Source organism: Arachis hypogaea, chromosome 7 (assembly GCF_003086295.3).
Source record: "Arachis hypogaea cultivar Tifrunner chromosome 7, arahy.Tifrunner.gnm2.J5K5, whole genome shotgun sequence".
In the NCBI taxonomy this organism is placed as follows: Eukaryota; Viridiplantae; Streptophyta; class Magnoliopsida; order Fabales; family Fabaceae; genus Arachis; species Arachis hypogaea.
The window spans coordinates 47375073-47396727 of record NC_092042.1 but is presented as its reverse complement, the minus strand read 5'-3'; the positions used below and the strand labels follow the sequence as shown (position 1 = coordinate 47396727).

The 21655-nt window shown below is 32.6% G+C and overlaps 2 protein-coding genes, 1 long non-coding RNA gene and 1 pseudogene across 9 annotated transcripts; 2 read left to right on the top strand and 2 right to left on the bottom strand.

Moving 5' to 3' along the window:
- Positions 1 to 2101: 2101 nt before the first annotated feature.
- Positions 2102 to 6272, top strand: LOC112703008 (uncharacterized). Of its 7 annotated transcripts, none has more exons than XM_025754279.3 (5): positions 2102 to 2617; positions 4368 to 4480; positions 4720 to 4950; positions 5463 to 5589; positions 5981 to 6272. In XM_025754279.3, exons 3-5 carry the CDS (start codon positions 4763 to 4765, stop codon positions 6050 to 6052), a joined length of 387 nt encoding a protein of 128 aa, XP_025610064.1. In that variant the 5' UTR covers positions 2102 to 2617; positions 4368 to 4480; positions 4720 to 4762; the 3' UTR covers positions 6053 to 6272. The 7 variants fall into 7 exon arrangements, with proteins under 7 accessions (XP_025610064.1, XP_025610066.1, XP_025610065.1 ...); XM_025754281.3 differs by having other exon boundaries at positions 2166 to 2617; positions 4715 to 4950; XM_025754280.3 differs by lacking the exon at positions 4368 to 4480 and having other exon boundaries at positions 2166 to 2617.
- A 1816-nt stretch (positions 6273 to 8088) lies between these two features.
- On the bottom strand, positions 8089 to 9824 carry LOC112701437 (E3 ubiquitin-protein ligase WAV3-like; annotated as a pseudogene).
- Positions 9746 to 13971, bottom strand: LOC112703007 (uncharacterized). The gene is made up of 3 exons (XM_025754278.3): positions 13010 to 13971; positions 11274 to 11381; positions 9746 to 10076 (listed from the first exon to the last, which is right to left on the bottom strand). Exons 1-3 carry the CDS (start codon positions 13070 to 13072, stop codon positions 9852 to 9854), a joined length of 396 nt encoding a protein of 131 aa, XP_025610063.1. The 5' UTR covers positions 13073 to 13971; the 3' UTR covers positions 9746 to 9851.
- LOC112703006 (uncharacterized) lies at positions 13676 to 20380 on the top strand. The gene is made up of 4 exons (XR_003154441.3): positions 13676 to 14423; positions 15284 to 15762; positions 19120 to 19191; positions 19666 to 20380. It is a non-coding gene; the product is annotated as an uncharacterized lncRNA (long non-coding RNA).
- The last annotated feature ends 1275 nt before the right edge of the window (positions 20381 to 21655 follow it).

The following is a 21655-nucleotide window of genomic DNA, read 5'->3' as shown; positions in this document are numbered from 1 at the left end:
GCCATGTCTATGCATGTTATCCAGTTGCGATTTGTCTATATCTGTCATTGTACGATGATTTGAAATTTGGTGAACTAATTTAAGCGGTATCAAAGGATGGTTATGATCCTCTACAATCTTTCTCACTTTTCACATTGAACAACTCTTGTTAAGATAAATTGACAACATTGCATTACAATTTGTTCTGGTATCAGGTTTTTGCTTTCTTATCTTACTAGTAGTTGCGTAGCATTTCTTCTCTCTCACCTACTTTGTTGTACAAGAATTTACATCGAACATAACTGCCAGTTCTATTAGGAGCCGCATCCCCCTTTCAAACTCTAAACCCCACACACTTGGCATACCTTACATAACATTCATACGCTTCTTCATAACTAGGGGTGGCAAAGCGGGCCGCTCTGCCCCAACCCGCCCTGCTAAGCCCGCACCATAAAACGGGGCGGGCCGGGTTCAAAATGCTAGCCCACCTTGCTTGACTCTTTTTTTTTTTGAAAAATAAAATTCATTAAATTAACCAAAAAATAATAATTAAAAAAATTAAATACAAATAAAAAATAATCAAATTATAATATAAATTCTTTCACTATTTTTTTTAATTTTTAACTTCAATAAAATTATTCAAAATAATATTTATCAATAGAACTATCTTTATTTTAAAAAATAAGTCAAATAATTTAAGTATATATGCTACAAAAAGTTTGGTCTTCCTCTACACTTGCAACGATTAGGCCATACGAACAACCTTATCACTGATAAATTGGGGTATAGATTAATGCCTAAGTCCTCTAATAACAACTAAGTTACAAAGTCATGTAGAAAAACTAAGATAACACCAACATCAACCACCATCACCATCACCACTACCATTACCACCATAAAAGATCAACAGGCCATGACTGAAGTTAATTGATTTTAACTGAAAGATTTTGAAGTTGAAAGAATATTCTCACCTTTGCTTTCACTTTTGGTTGTTTTAGTTTGGTTTTAATGGAGATTTTTCTTGTTGCTCTTAATCTTATGCTAATAATAATGTATTTAAATGATCACTTTCTTACGTTATGTTGCAACTTAATTAAACATTATAAAGTTGAAAAATATGACATACTTTTTTGGCATCTAAAATTTGCAATTAATTACTCAAAATTTTATGTTTAGTTGCTTAATTAGAGATTTTATTGTATTTGTCAAGTTGTTCTAAGTTTCGGGTTATTTGGACTAAGTTTTAGAAAAATTTGACATGAAAATATATAGATATAAAGCTCAGGAACTCATAATAAAATAAAATACACTTCTGATTAGGAAAATGTTTTTGACATTATTAAATTATAAATTTAAGTGAATTTTCAATTTTATTTAGGTAAACATTACAATAAATGCAAATACAATCTAGTCTAGAGTAGATAGCAGTTGCTCATTTTGGATATGAATTTTCTTAGTTTTATTGAACTTTTTTTTTCCTTCTAAATTTTTGGTATTACTTAAACTTTGAATATGGTAACTTTTATGAGATTTACTGGTTTGACATTTATATGCTTATAACCATATTAGGTATATACAAAAAATTAATCATCTATACAATATATATATATTACAATACAAAATATATATTAAAAATGAATTAAATACCACATATATCTATATATAAATAAATAATGCTAAATTGGTTGTGTTTATATAATATTTTTTATATGCTTAAAAATAAATAAATAAATAAATAATATAACTTTTGTATTAAATCATTGAATAAATTAAGGAGATTGAATGAAAGTCTCTGTTAATACTTAATACGTTTTTTTTTTGTTTCTCACAATATTTTTCAACCTGATAGGATAAGGACTAATTCGCCGTAGTACTAAACTCCATTAAGAATTTGGCACTGACCAATTACTTAATTATTATTCCCAAATCAAAAGTAGAAAACAGACACCCTCTCTTTTTTTTTTTTCAGAAAAATACCTCTCTTTCAATAAAATATTTAGAATAATGTTATGAAAATCGAATCAGACCGATCGGTCGAATCAGTTCAACCAAAAACCGACAAAGAAATTATTCAAGTCAGTGTATAAAACCGTCCAATTAAAACCGTTCGAAAACTGCTGAACTGGCCGGTCAGACCGAACCAGAACCCCATCCGGTTAAAAAAAACCAAAGTCGTTTCCTTCCTTGAAAGGGAAAAAGGGATTGCAGTTGCACGTTATCCCCCTTCTCCACCTCCTTCCTCCACCAAAGAAAGCAATCCCTAGCCTCCACCAATCGTTGTCGCCGTCTGTCGGAGTGAGAGACTGCGCCGCCATCCGTCGCACTCAAGAACTTCCGTCTTCGTGCTCTCGGGCCTCTCGCCGAATCCTCCGCGTCGTGTGCTTGCATCTCGCCTCTCTCCTCTGTGCTCGGCTGCTCGCGCCTCCCTCCGCCAGTGAGTGCTCGAGCTTACATGTTGGTTGCTGCGCGTCGTGTTGGCTTTGCTCGATTCTGCCTCCCAGTCTCACTCGAGTCTCGTCTCAGTCACTGGCATATCGTGGTTCGTCTGTCTCGTCGCCGGCGGCAGAAGAAACTCGTGGGGTTGTCTCTTGCTTCGTCGCCTTCCGTGGGGTGGTAGCCGACTCGCCGTCGACCGTTGGTGAGTCCGTGCACCATCGCTTCTCTGTTCTCTCTTTTCCAGATTTCCCTTCTCCCTGTATTTTTGCATGTTGCTGAATTGCTAATCAATAAATTTGCCTTGTTGCTGATCTGAATGTCGTTGTAAATCGGGACTTTACTAGGATTTGTTAAATTTGTTGCTGTAACTTGAATTTGTTGCTTCCCAGTCACAGAATCAGAACAGAATTCTCAGTCAGTGCTTGGTTGATTGGCTTTGCTCACTGATTGTATTTGATGATAAATTTTAAATTGATAACTTTTAAATTTTAAATTTGCACTAGCTATGTTACTGACTCACTGTTCCTTCAGTGCTTTTTGTTGTCTTAATTATTGTGATGAGCTTTGTTAAAATTGGGTTGAAAACTGTTAATCTTTCTTCATTTTTCATTGTTCTTAAATTCTGTTCTTATTAAAAAATTTGCAATTGGTGATCTTTTGATTTATTCTATGCTTCATGTTTTTAATTTCACTGATTGTTCTTGACATTAAAGTTTGTGAAGCTGTTGAAGACTTGAAGCTTGATAAATTGACTACAGAAATGATTGTATGCTTGATCACTCCCAATTGAATATTAGTTGTATTTAAAATTTTGCATAGTCAGATTTATGAGAATGTAATATTGATGAACTGAAATAGTTGTGGGAAAAGTGCTTTTGGGGATAGAATGCCACTTTATTTTACGCAAATTAAGTACATGAAGTAAACATTGAAACCATCAACTGAAAAATAAAAAATAATATAGACTAATTTGAAGTGAAATGTTGGTCTATCCTACATTATTCCTACCCAAACAAGTTTGTAGGAATTTATAATTGATAAAGTAAGAACATAAACCATGAAACTGTGGAGGGATGTGGATTGTTCCCACTCCTACCTGCTAGTATTGCTTGGGGAATAATGACTAGAGGAATAAACAAAACATTTTGATCAGATATTCAGTTTGTGCAAGAGTAACAAGTGAGTTTGGAAATCATATCATATAGAACGAATTGTGGGAGTGAGTAATGGGATGTGAAAGAGAGATTAGCAAATATACATAAGCTTTGTGCTGATAGTGTTTTTAGTTTCTATAAATAAATAAGCTTTGTGCTGAACTTGCAATACATGATTTAGTGTCTTGTTGGAACCAGAATTTTGTTGCTAGGATGATGTGCAATGTCTTTAATTTATTATTATAAAGTGACCACCATTCACATGAATTTGTTTACCATCTAAGGTTCTCAATTATCTCCTTATTAAAGTTATAACTTTTTGGTTTCAAGACATTCTCTTGCCTTGTTTACTGATTAACGTTTGAGTTTGTATTTTGATAAGATCCTGTTTGGTTGATGACATTTCATGTAGTGTTTTAAATTTGGAAGATATTTTAAGATTTTTATTAGACTATAATTGTATTTTAGGATGTTTATTTATAATTTATTTATTATTTTATTCTAAAACAATTTTTCCGGTTAAACCACAGTTGGACCAATAAACCAATAAACCAATGACTAGAACGGTTCGATGACTGGTCTGTTTCTCAGAACCTTGATTTAAAATAACAAAAGTCGGAAACTAGGAATTGTGCTTTAAGGTTTTTGGACATAACAAAAGTAAAGTAACCAATGAGCCCAGTATACAAAAAAGAAAATCGCCCAATTTGCGGCCCACAGGCCTTAATTCTCTGACGTTGTGTCATTCACTGAGGTTCTCTCTCTCTCTCTCTCTCTCTCCTGTTTGTGTGTTGCAAGTTGCAACAAAACTTAAGAGAGACATTCTCGGAGGAAGTGGATCTTCACCTTTGCAGCAGCAAGTGACAAGGAAAACAATCATTTACCTTTTCCTTAAAAACAACATAATCCAGGTTTGGTATTTGCCCTCAAAAGCTTTAATATTAATTTGTGCTTACCAAATGTCTGATATAATGTCTCAATGAATGATATTAGCCTCAACACAGTCCATTGAACCCAACATCACTGAATTGTAACTAACTAACTAACTAACTGATTTTTAGTTAAGACAATATAAAACATAAAATATGGAAATTAGAATTCATTCTCAAATCTAAAACCATGTCATGATGGTGTGCTATTCAAAGTTTAGGAGAATTACTATCCCAGTGTGGTGTTGAGTTGTTTGGATATCAATGAGTACAATTCACACAGCAAAAGCAAAAGAAGAAAATGGGAAGCAAAGTACGACAGCTAAGAATCCAGGTTCTTCTGGTTCCTTCAAGAGATGGGGCAGGAAAAGCCCCTTTCTGAGATATGGCCTTCCCATGATATCTCTTACTGTTCTTGGTGCTCTTGGCCTTGGTCATCTCTTGCAAGGCAGGTATGTTGATCTCTCTAAAATCCAAATCTTTTAGGTGTGAATAGTGAAAATCTATATTCTTGTGTTATGTGAAGAAGTGAAAGTGTTGGGTCTATAAAACCAAAGGTATATATGGCTATACAACGGGAAACATGTGAATATTGCATTATCAATTAGGCTTATCTTGGAAGGCACAGAAAACTCATGCTTCTTCCGGTTTTTGAAGCTCTCATTCTGAATCTATTATCTCACTTATTGAAGGCATTCAAGGTTTAAAGATTTGTGTTATTTTATAATATTGGATCAACATTATTCAATAGAATCCAATGCATGGAGAACACTGTTCACATTCTTAATTTCTTAACCATGTTTTCAAGACTGATATGCATATATATAAACATATTTATGGTGGTTTTCTAGTAATGTCACTTGTTCCTAAATGCAACTAAGAAAACAGGATAAAGCCCTAGATTTTAGTTAGTTATGCTATCTACTTAGATGTTCCTTTTTTATTTGTTCTCTTATGCTTGCAGCAAGGATATTGCAAAGGTGAAGGATGATCAGGAATGGGAAATAACTGAAGTAAGAAAAGCATTGTCTAGACTTGGACCAGTAGATGCATACAATCCAAAAACCATCTCATTGGAGGATGAGCTCAAGGTGTGTTTTTTCCCCTAAATACATGAAAAATTAATATATCTGAACACATTGTATCTACTTACATGAACTTTTTTCAATAAGCACTGTATTTAATATTAAACTTAAACATGTGTTGAAAAATATGGGGCTGGCATGAAGAATTCACCATTATAGATAATGCTTTGGTGTACATTTTGACTATTGAATATAGTGCTTTGAGAGACAATCTAGTTGCGGGGCCTAAGAAATTTTCTTCCCTTCCATTAGAAATTTCAGGGTAAAGACATGATATTGTTTGATCTATATAGCCGACTCTACTTAGTGGGATAAGGCTTTGTTGTTGTTATCTTCATTATTAATTTCGGGTAATAATGACTATCAAAGATTCACTTTTATTTGTTTTGTTGTGTAGGCCTTGCAACAAAAGGTGAACATTGACGATTACGAGTACAAGAAAATTCCTAAACCGAATGAGGGCAAGTGAGATTAGATGATAGCTGTGAACTTTAAACAACTTCGAAACTTCTCTTGTATCAAGCATAGAACCAATTTTATGGGGTCAAAGAGTCGGTTCTTACATACAAGTAGGGAAGCTGTTATTGCCGCTTATTGTGTTTTGACTATGGAAGATGAAGTTGAGATTAATTGTACGAGTCTCTTTTCTTAATGGGATTTTTAAGTTAAGAATTTGAAGCACATCCTAAGACCATCTCCAGGAAGGAATTCATTCAGTTCTTATTTATAGTCCACCTGTCATAAAAATTAACTCCACATTAGTTTTTGCGTCATAAATAGTAAATAGAAACTCAAAGTATCTCTATTTTTTCCATTAGAAGGAACTAACTTTAGTTCCTGTTGTGATTTTACTTAATTAATTAATTAAAATATTTAAAATTAATGTAATTAATATTTTTCAATAATATTATTTAAATTTATAAATTTAAAAATAATTCACTATTAAAAGATATTAATATTAAATAAATTCACATATAACAATAATACACAATATATAATTCGAGATTATCCTCATTTGTAAAATTAGTTAATGCAAAGAAAAACATAATTAAACTCTATAGTTGATGACAAGCATTGTGAAATTGAGAAATTGATAGTATGGTACAAAATCTTCTTGGAGAAATTGATGGTATGGTGCAAAATCTTCTTCTCCCAGCTGAAGTTGTAATAAGCCATTTTCGATATTATCATACTCCCAACGACTAGTTTTGCAACGACTAATTTTAATGTGGTTACATTTTAAATTTTAAAAATAAAAAATAATCAACCCAACCAACAATTATTTTGTAAGGTGTAAAAATTAAATTTATTTTTTAATGTAAATAAATTTAATTAATTATTATTTAAATAATTAATATAAATTATTAATTAAATAAAAATATAATTAATTATTATAATTATTAATAAATTAATTATAATTTAATTATTTAATATAATTATTTAATATAATTAATTAAAATTTTATATAATTATTTATTTAAATAATAACTTCCATTGGATAAGTTATTATTGGTTATCCCAAGTTTCTATTTAGAGAGACTCACTTCTCTTGAAAATTGCGTGAGAACCGTTCTTTACTTTCCTTCAACGGTTGGAAACTCTCTGTCAGAAAAAACGGTATTAGCACTCAAGCCTTAGAGTTGCTCTAAGTGTGTGTTACTATGTTAGATTCTACTTTAATAAGAGTGGATGTCTTTTCATATTTTGGTCGGTCAATAAGAAAATTTATGCGCATTGGACGCAGTAACTATAATGCTTATTAGGCCATTCCATTTTTGCAGTCATAACTTCAACTTTGGTTCAACCTTTTTGGTATATTTATAATTTAATGCTTTATGGGTCCATCATTAAATACCACAGACAGTAAATAAAGAAGTAATAATCCTTTTTCCTTCACCATGCAACAGATGAACAATATCCCACAAATGACCAAGCATGGGATTGAATGGACCACACTACTGGGTATTGAGTACTCACAAGCAACTCGTTCGTCTCTGACTTGTCACTCTCACATGTGACTCGGTCCAAAGGATTATTTACACCAAATTGGACAGCGACCTACTCCACTTCTCTTTTCATGAGTGTGTGTAACTGTGTTACTATTATAATGAGTTGTGTATTTGAATTTGATCATTACTCTAATAGTTTTCTTGTATATTATAGTTCTTTTTCTCTACTTTTTTTCATCCAATGATACATATCAGCAACATATTGTTGTTTCAAAAAAATGATGCTGTAATTCATATACTTGCGCATTAGGCATTTAGGCGTGTGAATTTAAGCCCAAATAAATAAGAAACCACATTTTAGATTTTTAGGTGAAACTTCCCTTACAAAAAAAGGTTTACTACCTTTACAAGAGAAAAAAAGGTACCACAATACACAGATACATTTGATTAAAGGTGAGTACTTTTGAATTTTGGGAATCATCAGTGCTCATAAGAATTAGATAAGGTTATTAATACTCAACCATTTGTGTTGCCAAGGGGTGGAATCAAATGAAAATATAAAGAATTGAAAACATATTATATTATACTGATGAGATCCCCAACCATTTGCACATTTGCACAATTAAAAAACCATTCTTCTCTATGTACACCAAAACCACATAATCAGAGGAAAGTAAAACCTTAAACCCCCCAAAATAGAAGAAACATAATGTAGTAAATTGCTATCTACTCCCCTTTTCTCCATTGAATGTAAAATTGTAAACCCCTCCACCCTTAATCCTTTCCTCATCTTTTATTCATTTATACATTATATTAAACAGCAAAATCACAGCTCAAAGAAATTCTTCCGTTTCTCCTGTTTACCACCCTCCCCAGATCTTTTATAAGCAAAAAAAAAAAAGAAGGGAAAATCATTGGCAAGGCTGATGTTCAATATGATTTTCACAAATTCCCTGTTGGATTTTATTTACCTTGGGCTTGGTTGTGATCGGAACGACAGCAGAGGCTGAAGAAGCCTCTGGCCTGATGGACTACCTAGCAACATGGCCTGAGATCGAGTAAGCATCTGGGTCATTGATGGGGTCTGGTATGCCCGAACAAGACTTGAACTATCAGTAGAATCATCTCGTGCTGTTGCTCGCTGCCATGAGTGTGAACTCAATCCGGAAAGGATGTACGCTCTCCCAGATGCCTACTCGCAATCCTCTCTTGCATTTCCTTGAGTTCAGCATCCAATCCAATGGTCTCCGCAAGCATCTTTCGACACCCCACACTGGAAAGGTCTCCCTGTTCGGCTGCAAGCCGTGCCTGGGCCATTGCCTCAGCTGCTTGGAGCCTGTTTCGCTGTCTATCTACCTCAAGTGACATTACAACCTGCCCGGCTTGCTCAGGCCTTCTGATTTTAACTTCTTCGCTTTCCAGTGTCATTGTTTCCTGAGTAAACACATTTGACCTTAAGCAATGATGCTTCATTGCTGGATGTAGCTGGGACATCAACCGATACTAGAAAGTCCCTCTCTTCATCAGCATATAGGTCTCCAACATCAATAATCCGACACAGCTTGGGTAGCTCCCTGCCTTAAGGGAAGAAAGACTAAGATTTGGATGTATACACTCAATTTCCACCTGCAGCTCCTGAACAACAACACTCAAAAGTCCTCCAATGCATTGGGCAAAGGCGTCCACACAGCTTCAGTCTCGATGAAAGAAAATGTACCACCAGGCATCTCCGAAATTGAGTGCATTGATAAAGCATCATGGTCTGTGCCAAATCCAAAAGCATTCTGAAATCCCAAAGTATCACGACCGCTGAGAGAAGTAGGCAAAAGCAACTGGTAATTTGGTTCAGGTTGGTTAGTTCCAGAGCCATTGACGGTGTAATTATCTTGTCCATCAGATAATAGTATAATACTGGCAACTGGATTCTTCTCTTTTCGGTCTTCCACTATCTTAACACCTTTTCTTAACCCTTCAGCAATATTAATGCCGCCATTTGCAACCAAAGAATTAACAGCTAGCAAAGCCTGCTGCCACCCAGAATCCAACCTCTGACAATTCGCTCTCTGCCAATTCTACCGCCAGAATTTTGCAAAACACCCTCACTTCCAATATTAAAGCATTACACCAAATCTTTTCCAATATCTAAAAAAATGAACCGTAATTAAAAACTCTACTTTCTCTCTTTAGCCCTAATTCTAGGAATTCCTCTACTATTCTTTATAATTATCTTTAATTCTCTCTATAATAATAATAATAATAATAATAATAATAATAATAATAATACAAGCTCATCAATATTGGAATACAAGAAATAAGAATCTATTTAGAGTTTTCCACTTGCTTTTGGTCTTTGTTATCTTCTCCAGATGAAGCTGCAAAATTACGCCTTTCCTCGGAACTGGCAGTGATAACTGGCATCCACAAATCAGCTGTATCACTCAAGAGAGACCTCACTTGTGGATCTTCAGCCATGGTTGATGATATCATCTCATCAACATCATCCAATTTTGCTGATAATTTATCCAACTCCCTAGCTATTTCCAACTATGTACACAAGAAGATGGTTAGAAGTTAAAAGAAGTTGAGGTCTCTGTAATAGTTAAGGAAGATTAAAATGAGCATTAAGTGTGTGTTTGGGTGCATGTAAGAAAAAAGATCTTCTATTAAAAGAAAAAGATGTTTTATCTTTTAGTATGATTTTGACAAATCTTTTTAAATAAAAGTAAAAATATTAGGAAAATAAAAATATAAAAAAGTAAATTTTTTAGAAGTTATAATTTACTTTTTACTTTGGAAAAGTATTTGCTAATACACTCTTAAGTAAAATAAGAAGTATAGTGCTTCTTAAAAGGTGACCTGCTATTGCCTATTAGAGGTAAAATTGGTAATAAATAAAACAAGAAGTTATGGCTTTAATTTTTTTTGTTTTCCTTTCTATAAAAAACAATATATGCAGCCCAAGAAAAAATGGTTAACTTGATAGTAAGTTACCCTTTTCAATCACAAACATTCATAAAAAACATAACAATATAAAATTAAAAAGTTCTCTAGTTAAAATCGAGTTCAATATTCTTTACTTAATAAGGAATGTTTATTGTTTAAGGATGATCCTATATGTTGTACCCAAAAATTATTGATAGAATAAACTTTTAATGAGATATCCAAATATCGAATTATTTTTACTTTTTCCAAAGATTTTTTTAAAAGAAAACATCACTTAAAAAAATCGTTTAAAAACCCATCAAAACAAGCCCTAAGTTTCTAATTTATGATTCATTGGATTTAAACTAAACATATGAATAAATCAAGATAAGAGATTTAAGCATAAATGGATTAAGTTGATACGTTATTTATGGACAAGAGTCACAAGACACATGACATTGTTTGATCTATGTAGTCAATCTTATCTAGTGAGATGAAGCTTTATTGTTGTATAAATAAATTAAGATCGTCATATTTGAAAAAAAAAGGGCTTTAGTTAACGAGTATCCTAAAGCCGTTTGTAAAGGTTTCAAAACAAGGAAGGGGATTTCCATTCCCATTTTTATTTTCAGCATTTTGTTAATAACTACAGAGACCTAAACCAAAAAAGTTTTAATATAAGAACCTGAACAAAAATGACGGGTGCATATAGGGATCAAAACATGGTTTTAAACCTAACAGAAAAACTGAGCACTGTGCATTGAGTAAGGTTAAAACAAAACTACAAAGTGAAACTGAAAACTGAAACGTGAAAACTACCTCATTAAGCTGCTTGGTTGAATTTGAAGGAACTTTTGTAACCTCTAATCCAAGGGCTTCAATCTTGGAGCGCAATTCAACTTCTTCTTGGTTTGTCAGAGTCTCCACCTACACAGTTTAACATCCAACACGGGTGATGATCAGTAAGTGATAATGCTATGGAAGTAGAACAGTAAAGTGGCATCCATATGCAATCATCTTCATTGCTTAAGAAAAATTAGTGTGTCTAATACAGTAACATTTGAGTGATTCAACATTTTGCAATTTCTGAAAGTAGTGGCCAAAGCTAATCAGATGATGAATACTGCTAAACAATACTCATCAAGTGTGAACAAGTAGCCAAATAATTTGCTACTTTACAAGAACAGCATACGAGCAAGTTTAATTAACCATGTCTTCTTCATTGCAAAACATTGATACTTCCAAAAAATCTAAGCTTAGATCCACAACACAGGAAACACGGTTCACTATAGTCCAAAAAGTCAATTCAGACCACAATGGAGAAATCTATCACTAAATAGTTTCAAAGAAATAACGCTTTACTATTCTTTTATATCCTCTGCTACAGTATTATTGGATGAATGGATGTGCATATTTCATGTATTCCTTTCATCCTATTTTTGTCAAAACAGCAAACATAACTACAGATGAGCACAGCTCCATAAAAATGGTATGTGACCAGCAGTTAATGCATGCCGCCCGAAACAATTTTCCAAAAACAATTCATGGTGCACAATGAAAATCTATGAAGAGATTTCATGCTAGGTAGCTCTTTAAACACATCAAAACCTGTCAAGGTACTGCCTGTGTACATTACAAAGAGATAAGTTGTTTTATTCACCCAAACTCATGATCTTCAAGAATAAGGTAAGTACAAAGTGGCATGCAAATTCATGATTAGTTTCCTCTAGAACCACTTTATCCGCTGTCTTCAAGGACTTGCATAATCCACCAATAAAGTGGACGAGCAAACCGCATTTTCAGAATACTCCATTAAGAGTACAAAACAATTATCAGGAGACACAAAGGTACCATGAATTTACATTGATAATAAGAAAATGAATGTAAAAGAGGGTGTTATCAACACTCTGGGACGCTGATCAGCCTAACTCTACAAAGTGTGTGGAAAAACCTCGTAAGACAATAACCAAAAACTAAAACCTAAAACCTAAATTCAAAACAACAAGAACAGGGAATGCCTCTGTATCAAAATAAAATGAAATAAAATAAAGTGCTAAACACGAACCCCCGCATTAACTCAAATTCCCATGTGAAAATAGCCAAATTTAGCCATTAAACCAGATTGAGAACAATTTTCAAGTATCTACATATGCAGTTAAAAAATAAAGGAAAATATCATATTACATTTTTTTCTATTACATAACAGTGTATGATTGCAAAATTCTTATGTATTTTACAGTGCATGAAAGTTACTCTCTAGTATACTTGGCAAAACAAACGCAATTATCACAATTTACAAATTATGGTGTAAATACTAAAACCTCCCCAAGTAATGACCAAAAATCACATAACCTAGATTATCAAATCTCACATAATTGGAAAATTGAAAGTTAGTTCCCCATCAATCAAACAGAAAACCAACTCAAAATACACAAACATCAGAACCTAGCACAGTCTTCAGAATTATGACAAGCTTATAAAAAAACAAACAGCAAACCCGGCATGAGAACAGACGAATTAAAAATTGATGAAAGTTAGAAGATGGCAGGAGGAACCTCTTGGAGAAGATTGGATAGAAGCTCGAAGAACTGTGCATCTGGTTTCCGATCCTCGGCCATGGGAATCGGATTGCTTCCAGAAATCAAACCTCTTGTCTGTGAAACGCCTCGGTTAAATTTTATTGCTAACGAGGCGCGTGCGTGCACGTCGTAAACACTCTTTTAAAATATATATATATGTTTTTGAATTTTTTATTAATTTTTTTATATATAAATTATTGTAATGTGAAATACAAGAATATTTAATTATTTTAGTATTTCATTTGTTATAATAGAAGTACAAAACATCACTAATGTTTTATAGTAAAAATATCTTTAATTATAAAAGATAAAATATTACTGATATTTTGTAAAAATAAATATATTATAAAAAGATAAAGTATTATTAATGTTTGATAAAAATTGTATAATTCATAATTTGAGTCAATTTTAAAAAATTTATGCATAATAATCTAATATTAGAAAAAAAACTTAAACTTTTCTCTTTTTCTCAATTCTTTTGATATATTTAACGGTCTTAAAACTCAAGAAACTAGAAACTATATTTTAACTATGTGGGATAAAATAATCTCTCGGACATCATCATTAATAATCATTTTAAGAATACTAAAAGACAGATTCACAAAATGATACATAAGTTTCTTTTTTGTACTTAGTCTTGTTAAGCAATCACCTATACGATTCTTTTTCTTGTATGTATGGTTGAAATTGAGTTGTCATTCCTATTGATAAGGAAGTAAATTTTTTTTTATTAGACTATTTAGATGTTTTTCTGCTCTGATTTTTACAAGAACTTCTATCATTGTTTTGGAATCCAGTTCCACTATTCCCCTTCTAAATCCTAACTCACAATGTTTTGAGACCATAATAAACTTCTCATAGTTCCGCTTGATAAGCACTACATGTCCATAAATTTTTCATGAAATCTGCTATACATAATCCATTCTCATCTCTCACAACTCCATCGCATTCAGCTGGTCCAAGATTATCCGCTGACGTCTCATTTGAATTCATTTTACCATTCTTGTGGAGGCCTATTCCATTTTATGTTCACTTGAAATATGGTTATGACTATGTTTAAAAGGCTTTCTTTTTTGAAAGATGTGTAAATCTCCTCAACATGGTTAGCTGTGAGCTAATGTAGACTTGGGTGGTCTACTCATTGTTGGAGTGAATACTTCTGTATTTTTCATTTTCACATCAACTAATATCCAATCATAAAGCTATCCATCCAAGGGTCATTTGGTTTGTTGCTCAGTTCTGAGGTGAGGTTTCATCTTAGTCAAGTGTTGAAGGGAGCTCTAAAGAAGTTAGAGATGGATTAATCTTGTCCAGATCTGCGATGCTACTAGGCAACCACGAAGCGCATGTATAAAGGTTTCTTCTATTCCAACATATCTATAACAACTAGGTAATGTTCCCATAATTCTTTGCCTTCTCTTTGTAGTTAGAAGTTTATTATGCAAAGTGAGCCACATGAAATATTTTATACGTTGAGATCCTTTTCAATCCCAAATTATTTTTTAAGTTGCATATTGATCATCTTCAGTGCTTGTGATGCTTTTGGTATTCTGTTTTTTCTCTTTGAGTTTTATGATGACCAACTGCTTGCCTTCGTGGTCTCTCTCTCTCTCTGAGCTACATCTTCAATCCATATAGTGTTAGACCTAGTAAGAAAGAAGATAAAAAAAGGGTAAAAAATATGAATTTGTTTAGAGCTTTTCTTATTTAAATAAAATAAAATAATTATTTATTCAATTAAGTAAATTTTTACCATTTTAAATATTTAGGTACGATTTTGTTGGCACAAAAAAAAACAAAATTGTGGATTTCATTGATTACATGGTTACTAATAGTGAACTCCAGGAAGATTAGAAAGCACCCGATTACACTTTCACTACCTGCAAAATCATGGTGGTGGAGACTATAAACAGCGCAATCGCGCACTTTCAGTTCTTCTTGAATCTCGCTGTCGATAACTGCACAATCAATGTAATCGGTGATTTCGCTCTTTGTGCCAGAGAAATCATACTTAAATGTTTAAAATGGTAAAATTTTAAAAATCTATTCAATTGATTACATAATTATTAATTAATTTATTTTATTAAATAAAAATCCTTTGTTTGGATAAGTTTTTTTAAATAATTTTTAAATGATTTTTTGAAAAGATATTTTAGAAAAATTAAGGTAATTTGATGTTCATATATCTCATGTAAAAATATTTTTTAATTTATTAATTATATTTGGAGACAACCATGGTTCTAAAAATAGGACCGATTCGGCTGGTCAGACCGGTCCAACCGTGAATTAGCAACAACAACGGTTCGGTTAACCATTTGAAACTACTGAGCAAAAAATCAGTGGTGAACCACTGAACCAGCTAGTTGGACCAGACCGAGAATCAGACAGTTTGAAGGAAGCGATGCCGTTTTGAATCGTTGAATGTCTGAAATAAATCAAATCTCTCAAGCATGCCTCTCACTCAAGCAGAAAATACTTTCTTCTCCAATCCTAGCATCTCTTTGATCTACTTCTATTGTCCGTCCGTGGAGCCACTGCTCTTTTTCGTCCGTCGAGCTACTACCAACGTTCGTCCATCAAGCCACTGCCCCCAAGTCTCTGACCCCTGCTTTCTTCTTTTGTGAGCTCATCCCATCCATCGTCTTCAATTGTTTGCCGTCGTTTGGTCGACATCGTCTGTTGCGGTAATTGGTCTTCGAATCACCAATTTGTTGGCGTTGTCTTCAGAGGTCAGTGGCTCAATGCTCCCTTATTCTTTACTTGTTCTTCATTTTTTTTGTTTTTATGCTCTGTTTCTATCTTTTGAAGGTTTGTAGTTGTGTTTTTAATTTTTGTTGAATGATTAGTGATTATTGAATAACTTTGGTTGTGCTGTGTTGCTGCTTTGTGTGTTGTGATTTTAATTTACTAAGTTATTAATTTTGAAAGTCTTGATGACTGTCTTGATTTTTTAATTGATTGTGAATGTCTTGATTATTGATTTTAATTTAGATTGTGACTGTCTTAATGATTTATGCTATATAGTTTGATTCTTCTGCAAAAAAGTGGTGGAAATAAAGGTGAAGATTATCCCAATATAACAAATCTGTAGCACATTTTTGCATATTTTAATGATTGATGACAAAACTTTTATATTAGCATTTTGTATTTGGATATTTTTTTTGTTATTTTACTTTTAATTTTGTATTTTTCCTAAAGATCTTAAGGCTTTGGTTGATGACATGAATGTAATGCTTTAAATTTAGAAGATACTTCAAACTTTATATTAGAGTATAATTATGTTTTATAGTATTTATTTATAATTTATTTATTATTTTATTATAAAATAATTTTTCTAGTTGGACTACGGTTGAACCAGTTAGACCAATAAACCAATGACTAGAACGATTCAATGACTGGTCTGGGTTTTCAAAACCTTGGGTACAACGATATAAAGATACTTTTTGTCTATTTATTTTGTTAAAATATTTTTGGAAAAAAGACAGATAGGTCCGGACTTTTTAAATTTTTGACAAATACATCCCTGACAAAATTTAAATACAAAAAAGTCCATGACTTTACAAACGGAGGACAATTTAGTCCTTCCGTCTATTTGCCTCTCATACACCAAATAGAACTGGCTGACGTGGCTGAAACGGTATCCAGGTGTCCGTTACGGTGCCACGCTGGAAGGGGAATAAAGTTTGAAGGACAAATAAGTCCTTGACGTCATTTTGCAAATAAAGTTCAAAGGACATATAGGTCCTTGAGAATGTAGTTCATTATACTTCTATTATCCTTCTATTATGAGAATTTAGTTTATAAAATTATGCTTGTATTTTGAAATGTTAACTTGTTGTATTCTGCAATTTAAATTATTTGTATTAAAATTGCAGAAATTAAGCTTGTTCTGTTTCTACTTTTTTTTCTTAAATTGCATTAGTTCAGTTTTGGTGCATTTGTGTATTATATTAGAATTTGTTAAATTGTATTAGTTCAGTTTTCATCATACCAGTGGCATTAGTTAGCATCAGTTCATTTATGCATCAAGTTAGCATTAGTTCATTTGTGCATCATTCATGTATTAAGTTAGCATTAGTGCATTTGTGTATTATATTAGAACTAGTATTTTTATCCATAATAACATTACGAGAATAATTTTTTTTTAAATTATAGTTCACTTTGTTCTAACAGTATAAATTATGCATGGCACAAAAGATTTATAAAATCAAACTACTTTTACAAAAAAGTCGTAAGTTGACAAAAGTCTCTGACTAAGAAGACCAATATATCTGAAGATAAAAAAATTAAATAATAAGATTTTTAGTTATTATTTTTATATGAAAAAAGTCTAATTTTTTATTAATAATTAATTTTAACATTCGTTATCTAAAATTTAAAATAATTTAATGTGTATACTTTTACATTTAAAATATTTTAATTGTAAAAAAATATCGAATGACATATTTTGATTTGTCAAATTACTAATATAAAATATAATTATATATAGAGTAAAAATAGTAGAGAGAAATAGAAAAATAGAGAGAGGTAGATAAGAGAATTTAGGAAAGGAGTTTATTAATTTTGAAAAAAAAATATTTTCTCTCAATTTTAATAAGAGTGTCATGTGACACATTTGATTATTAAATTAGATAGTAATATATGATACATAATATAGGTATATTTCAATTAGATAGTAATATATGATATATATAGAAACATAATGAACTAAATTCTCAAGGACTTATTTGTCTTTCGAACTTTATTTGCAAAATGACGTCAAGGACTTATTTGTCCTTCGAACTTTATTCCTCTTCCAACGTGGCACCGTAACGGACACCTGGACACCGTTTCAACCACGTCAGCCAGTTCTGTTTGGTGTATGATAGGCAAATAGATGGAAGGACTAAATTGTCCTCCGTTTGTTAAAGTCAGGGACTTTTTTGTATTTAAATTTTGTCAGAGATGTATTTATCAAAAATTTAAAAAATCAGGGACCTATCTGTCTTTTTTTCAATATTTTTTAAGAAAAAATGGTTTTTTTGAAATGATATAAATTGTAGTTTATAAATGACACTTTTATAATTTTTTTAGAATTTTTATTTTTATTATTAAAAATTTTTTAACAACCTAATAGCACTCAAACAAGCTCATAGTATGCTAAAGAAAATTATAAGATGTGTTCCAAAAATTACGTGAAACTAAAGTAGTTTGGGCCTAAACGTGAGGTCCAGAATCCTTCTAGTGAAGGTCCCGACGTCTTTTCAAATGAGACAAAGCTGTTTGAGGTCTTTTATGGTGAATGGGGAGTTGTACCTACAAAGGATTTCGATGCTAAGTTAGCAAGATTTTTAGGCATGTTTTATGAATTAGGGTCAAGAAATACCTATCTTTGATGGGTATTTACACGGTAAGAGTGACAATATACTATCACTATGTAACTTATCCACCTATGATGGTGGGTGGTTACTTTTTAATTTTTTATGGAGTGATAGTGTTGCTAATTTGTAGGGATACACGTTAGTACAATTAAGATTTTTTGATGTACAAGTCAAGTCGGGGCGCACCTAAGGATTCATGCTTTATCAAGTCGGGCAGATTTGATGTAGTAGCATTGGTTTCTTTGTAGATTGGGCCTTCATTTTAGACCTAACTTTGTTTATTGAGTTAGATAAGTCAGACTCGAGCAATCAGGTGGACGAGTTATGTTGGCGTTGGAATGTTGAATAGTTCGTAAGGTTAGGTACTCAAGTTTAACCGTTCTGCGATCGGTTTTTCAATGTGATTTTATCTGAGGAGGTCAGCTAACCCGATATAATTTTGAATTGATGTGACATTGTAAACTTTTGTAACTATTTACGTGTCATTTTAGTTTTCTTGGTAATTGTGTAGCATTTAATGCATGGTGATTTTACCATTTTTCCCTACTCAAAATTATAAAAGCTTGACTCTTCTTCTTTTTCTCATTTTTTCATTTCTTCTTCTTTGCACACAATCTCCTCTTAATACTCTTCATACTATTGAAAACTGTTTTCTCTCCAAGTTTTTCTTTTTCTTTGTGCATATCAGAATTCCTCACACTCCTTGGTGATCGTTCTTTCTTGAAGCTTCTTGCTTTGGGACTGCTATTTCTAGGATTGTGTTTGTGCATGATTCCATCATCTACCTTCCTTATCAAGGTTAGCGCTTCTTTCTTCTCTATATCAATGCTTACTTGTAGTTGGTTACTTGTGATGTTGCATGTTGGTGCATTGTCTTGTTGTATGATTTTGTGCCTTAAATAATCTAGGATTAAGAGTCTATTTTTTAACTGTATTTTTGGATTTTTTTAATTTAGAATATTATTTATGGAGGATTCTTGATTTTGTTATGGTGCGTGATATTTTTGGCTTACCATGCCCCAAAATGGTGCCATTGTTGCCCTTAATGGTTGATAAACCACTATTTTATGGTTTATCTTGTGCTTAATTGAGTGGATTTTATCAACTCTTTACCCACTTATTCATATGATTTGCATATTTTATATTTTCCTTCCTGTTTCTGTACTATGATTGAAAACATGCTTCTTTGGCTTTTATTTTCTTTTATTTTAATCCTTTCTTATTACCATTAGATGCCTTGGTATGTGTGTTAAGTGATTTTAGGAATTACAGGGCAGGAATGGCTTAGAGGATGGAAATGAAGCATGCGAAAGTGGAAGGAATACAAGAAGTTGAAGAAACTGAAAAGCTGTTAGCCTGACCCTCTCGCACTAAAACGATCATAACTTGAGCTATAGAGATCCAAATGATGCGGTTCCACTTACATTGGAAAGCTAACGTCCGAGGCTTCAATTTGATATATAATTCACCATAGTGGCCGTACAGATAGGTGACGCGAACGCGCGCTCCACGTGGATGCGTCGCATCTGCAAACCTCAATCCCTGCGGACGCGTGGACGACGCCTCCGCGTCACTTTGCCGTGACCTGTACGGACCAGATTTCACAATCAGCGACTTCTGGGCTGTTTCTGACCCAGTTTTTGGCCCAGAGAACATAGATTAGAGGCTATAAAGTGGGGGAATGCATACATTCATAATTATGCTTTTCATAATTCACTTTTCATAGCTTTAGATATACTTTTTAGAGGGAGAGGCTCTCTCCTCTCTCTTAGGATTTAGGATTAGGATTAGAATTTATATTAGAATTAGGATTTATCTCATCTTCACATCAGGTTCAATATTCCTTTATTTTGACTTCTCTTCTACTTTGGGATACTTTAATGCTTTTATTTGTATTTGATTTATGTTGCCCAATTGGCTTATGAATATTGTCCATGTTAGATTTTATTGCTTTGAATGTATGTTATTTGAGGTATTTCTGATCTAAGATTCATATTTAGCTTTTTATATTATTGGCTTTAATTGATTAACTGGAAGCTCTTGAGTTATCAACTATTCATGATTGATTGTTATGTCGGCTAATTAACTGGAATTCCACTAACTCTAGTCTTTCCTTAGGAATTGGCTAGGACTTGGGAAATCTAACCAATTGGTTCACTTGACTTTTCTTTGCTTACACAAAGGTTAACTAAGTGGGATTAACTTTCATTCTCATAGGAGTAACTAGGATAGGACTTCCGAATTTTCATATCTTGCCAAGAGTTTATTTTATAAGTTATTTATTTATTTCGCTTATCATTTATCATACTTGTTCCTCATTCTTAAAACCCCCAGAATTTTACCTTTTTCATAGCCAATTCCTTGAGAAGACGACCCGAGGTTTAAATACTTCGGTTATCAATTTATTTAGGGGTTTGTTACTTGTGACAACCAAAACGTTTGTAAGAAAGGTTGATTGCTTGGTTTAGTAACTGTACTTACAACGAGAGTTTATTATAACTTATAAACCATCAATCTTCAGTTCTTCAAAATGGCGCCGTTGCCGGGGAATTGCAAACGTGTGCCTTACTATTGGTTATTGTAAATATTTTTCAAAAATAAAAAATAAAAAAAATTTTCAGATTTTTATTTTTAAATTTTTATCTTATCTTATCTTAGTTTTAAATTTCAAAATTCAAATCTTTTTCAAAATAAAAAATCATATCTTTTTCAAAAATCTTATCTTATCTTTTTTTTTCAAAAATCATATCTTTCTCAAAATCTTATCTTATTTTTTTTCAAAAATCATATCTTTTTCAAAATATTTTCTTTTTGTTAGTTTTTGTTTTTATTTTCTCTTACTACTATGAACTCTCACCCCTTTAGCTATGAGTCTGGTTACAATTATGTTGCAGGAAGAGGAAATTACAATGAGAACAGGCATCAAGGTTAGAAGTATCAAAGATGGGAGGAGCCACAAGGATTTGATCAACCCTCATGGCAACAACCACCTCCAATGGACTATCAACAACCATTCTACGATGCATACCAAGATAACGGCTATGGTGAGCACTCTTTTGATTATTAACAACCACCACCATACGCCTATGAATCCCCTCCTCAACATAGCTTTGGACCACCATACTCACAAGCCCCTTACCACCAAACACCCTTATATGATCCTAACCCTCAACCACCATACCAACCATCTTATGAGCCAAATGAACCATATATAGAACAACCACAATTCCACCTCAATTACTCCCAAGAACCACCACCTCAT

Bases quoted from the DNA above. Each gene is read 5' to 3' on its own strand.
- LOC112703007 (XM_025754278.3), bottom strand. From the start codon at position 13,072: ATGGCCGAGGATCGGAAACCAGATGCACAGTTCTTCGAGCTTCTATCC. The intron at 11,382-13,009 runs GTTCCTCCTGCC...TAAACTGTGTAG, and splicing joins TATCCAATCTTCTCCAAGAG to GTGGAGACTCTGACAAACCA. The intron at 10,077-11,273 runs GTAGTTTTCACG...TTGTGTACATAG, and splicing joins CAACCAAGCAGCTTAATGAG to TTGGAAATAGCTAGGGAGTT.
- LOC112703008 (XM_025754279.3), top strand. From the start codon at position 4,763: ATGAGTACAATTCACACAGCAAAAGCAAAAGAAGAAAATGGGAAGCAA. The intron at 4,951-5,462 runs GTATGTTGATCT...TTATGCTTGCAG, and splicing joins GGTCATCTCTTGCAAGGCAG to CAAGGATATTGCAAAGGTGA. The intron at 5,590-5,980 runs GTGTGTTTTTTC...TTTGTTGTGTAG, and splicing joins CATTGGAGGATGAGCTCAAG to GCCTTGCAACAAAAGGTGAA.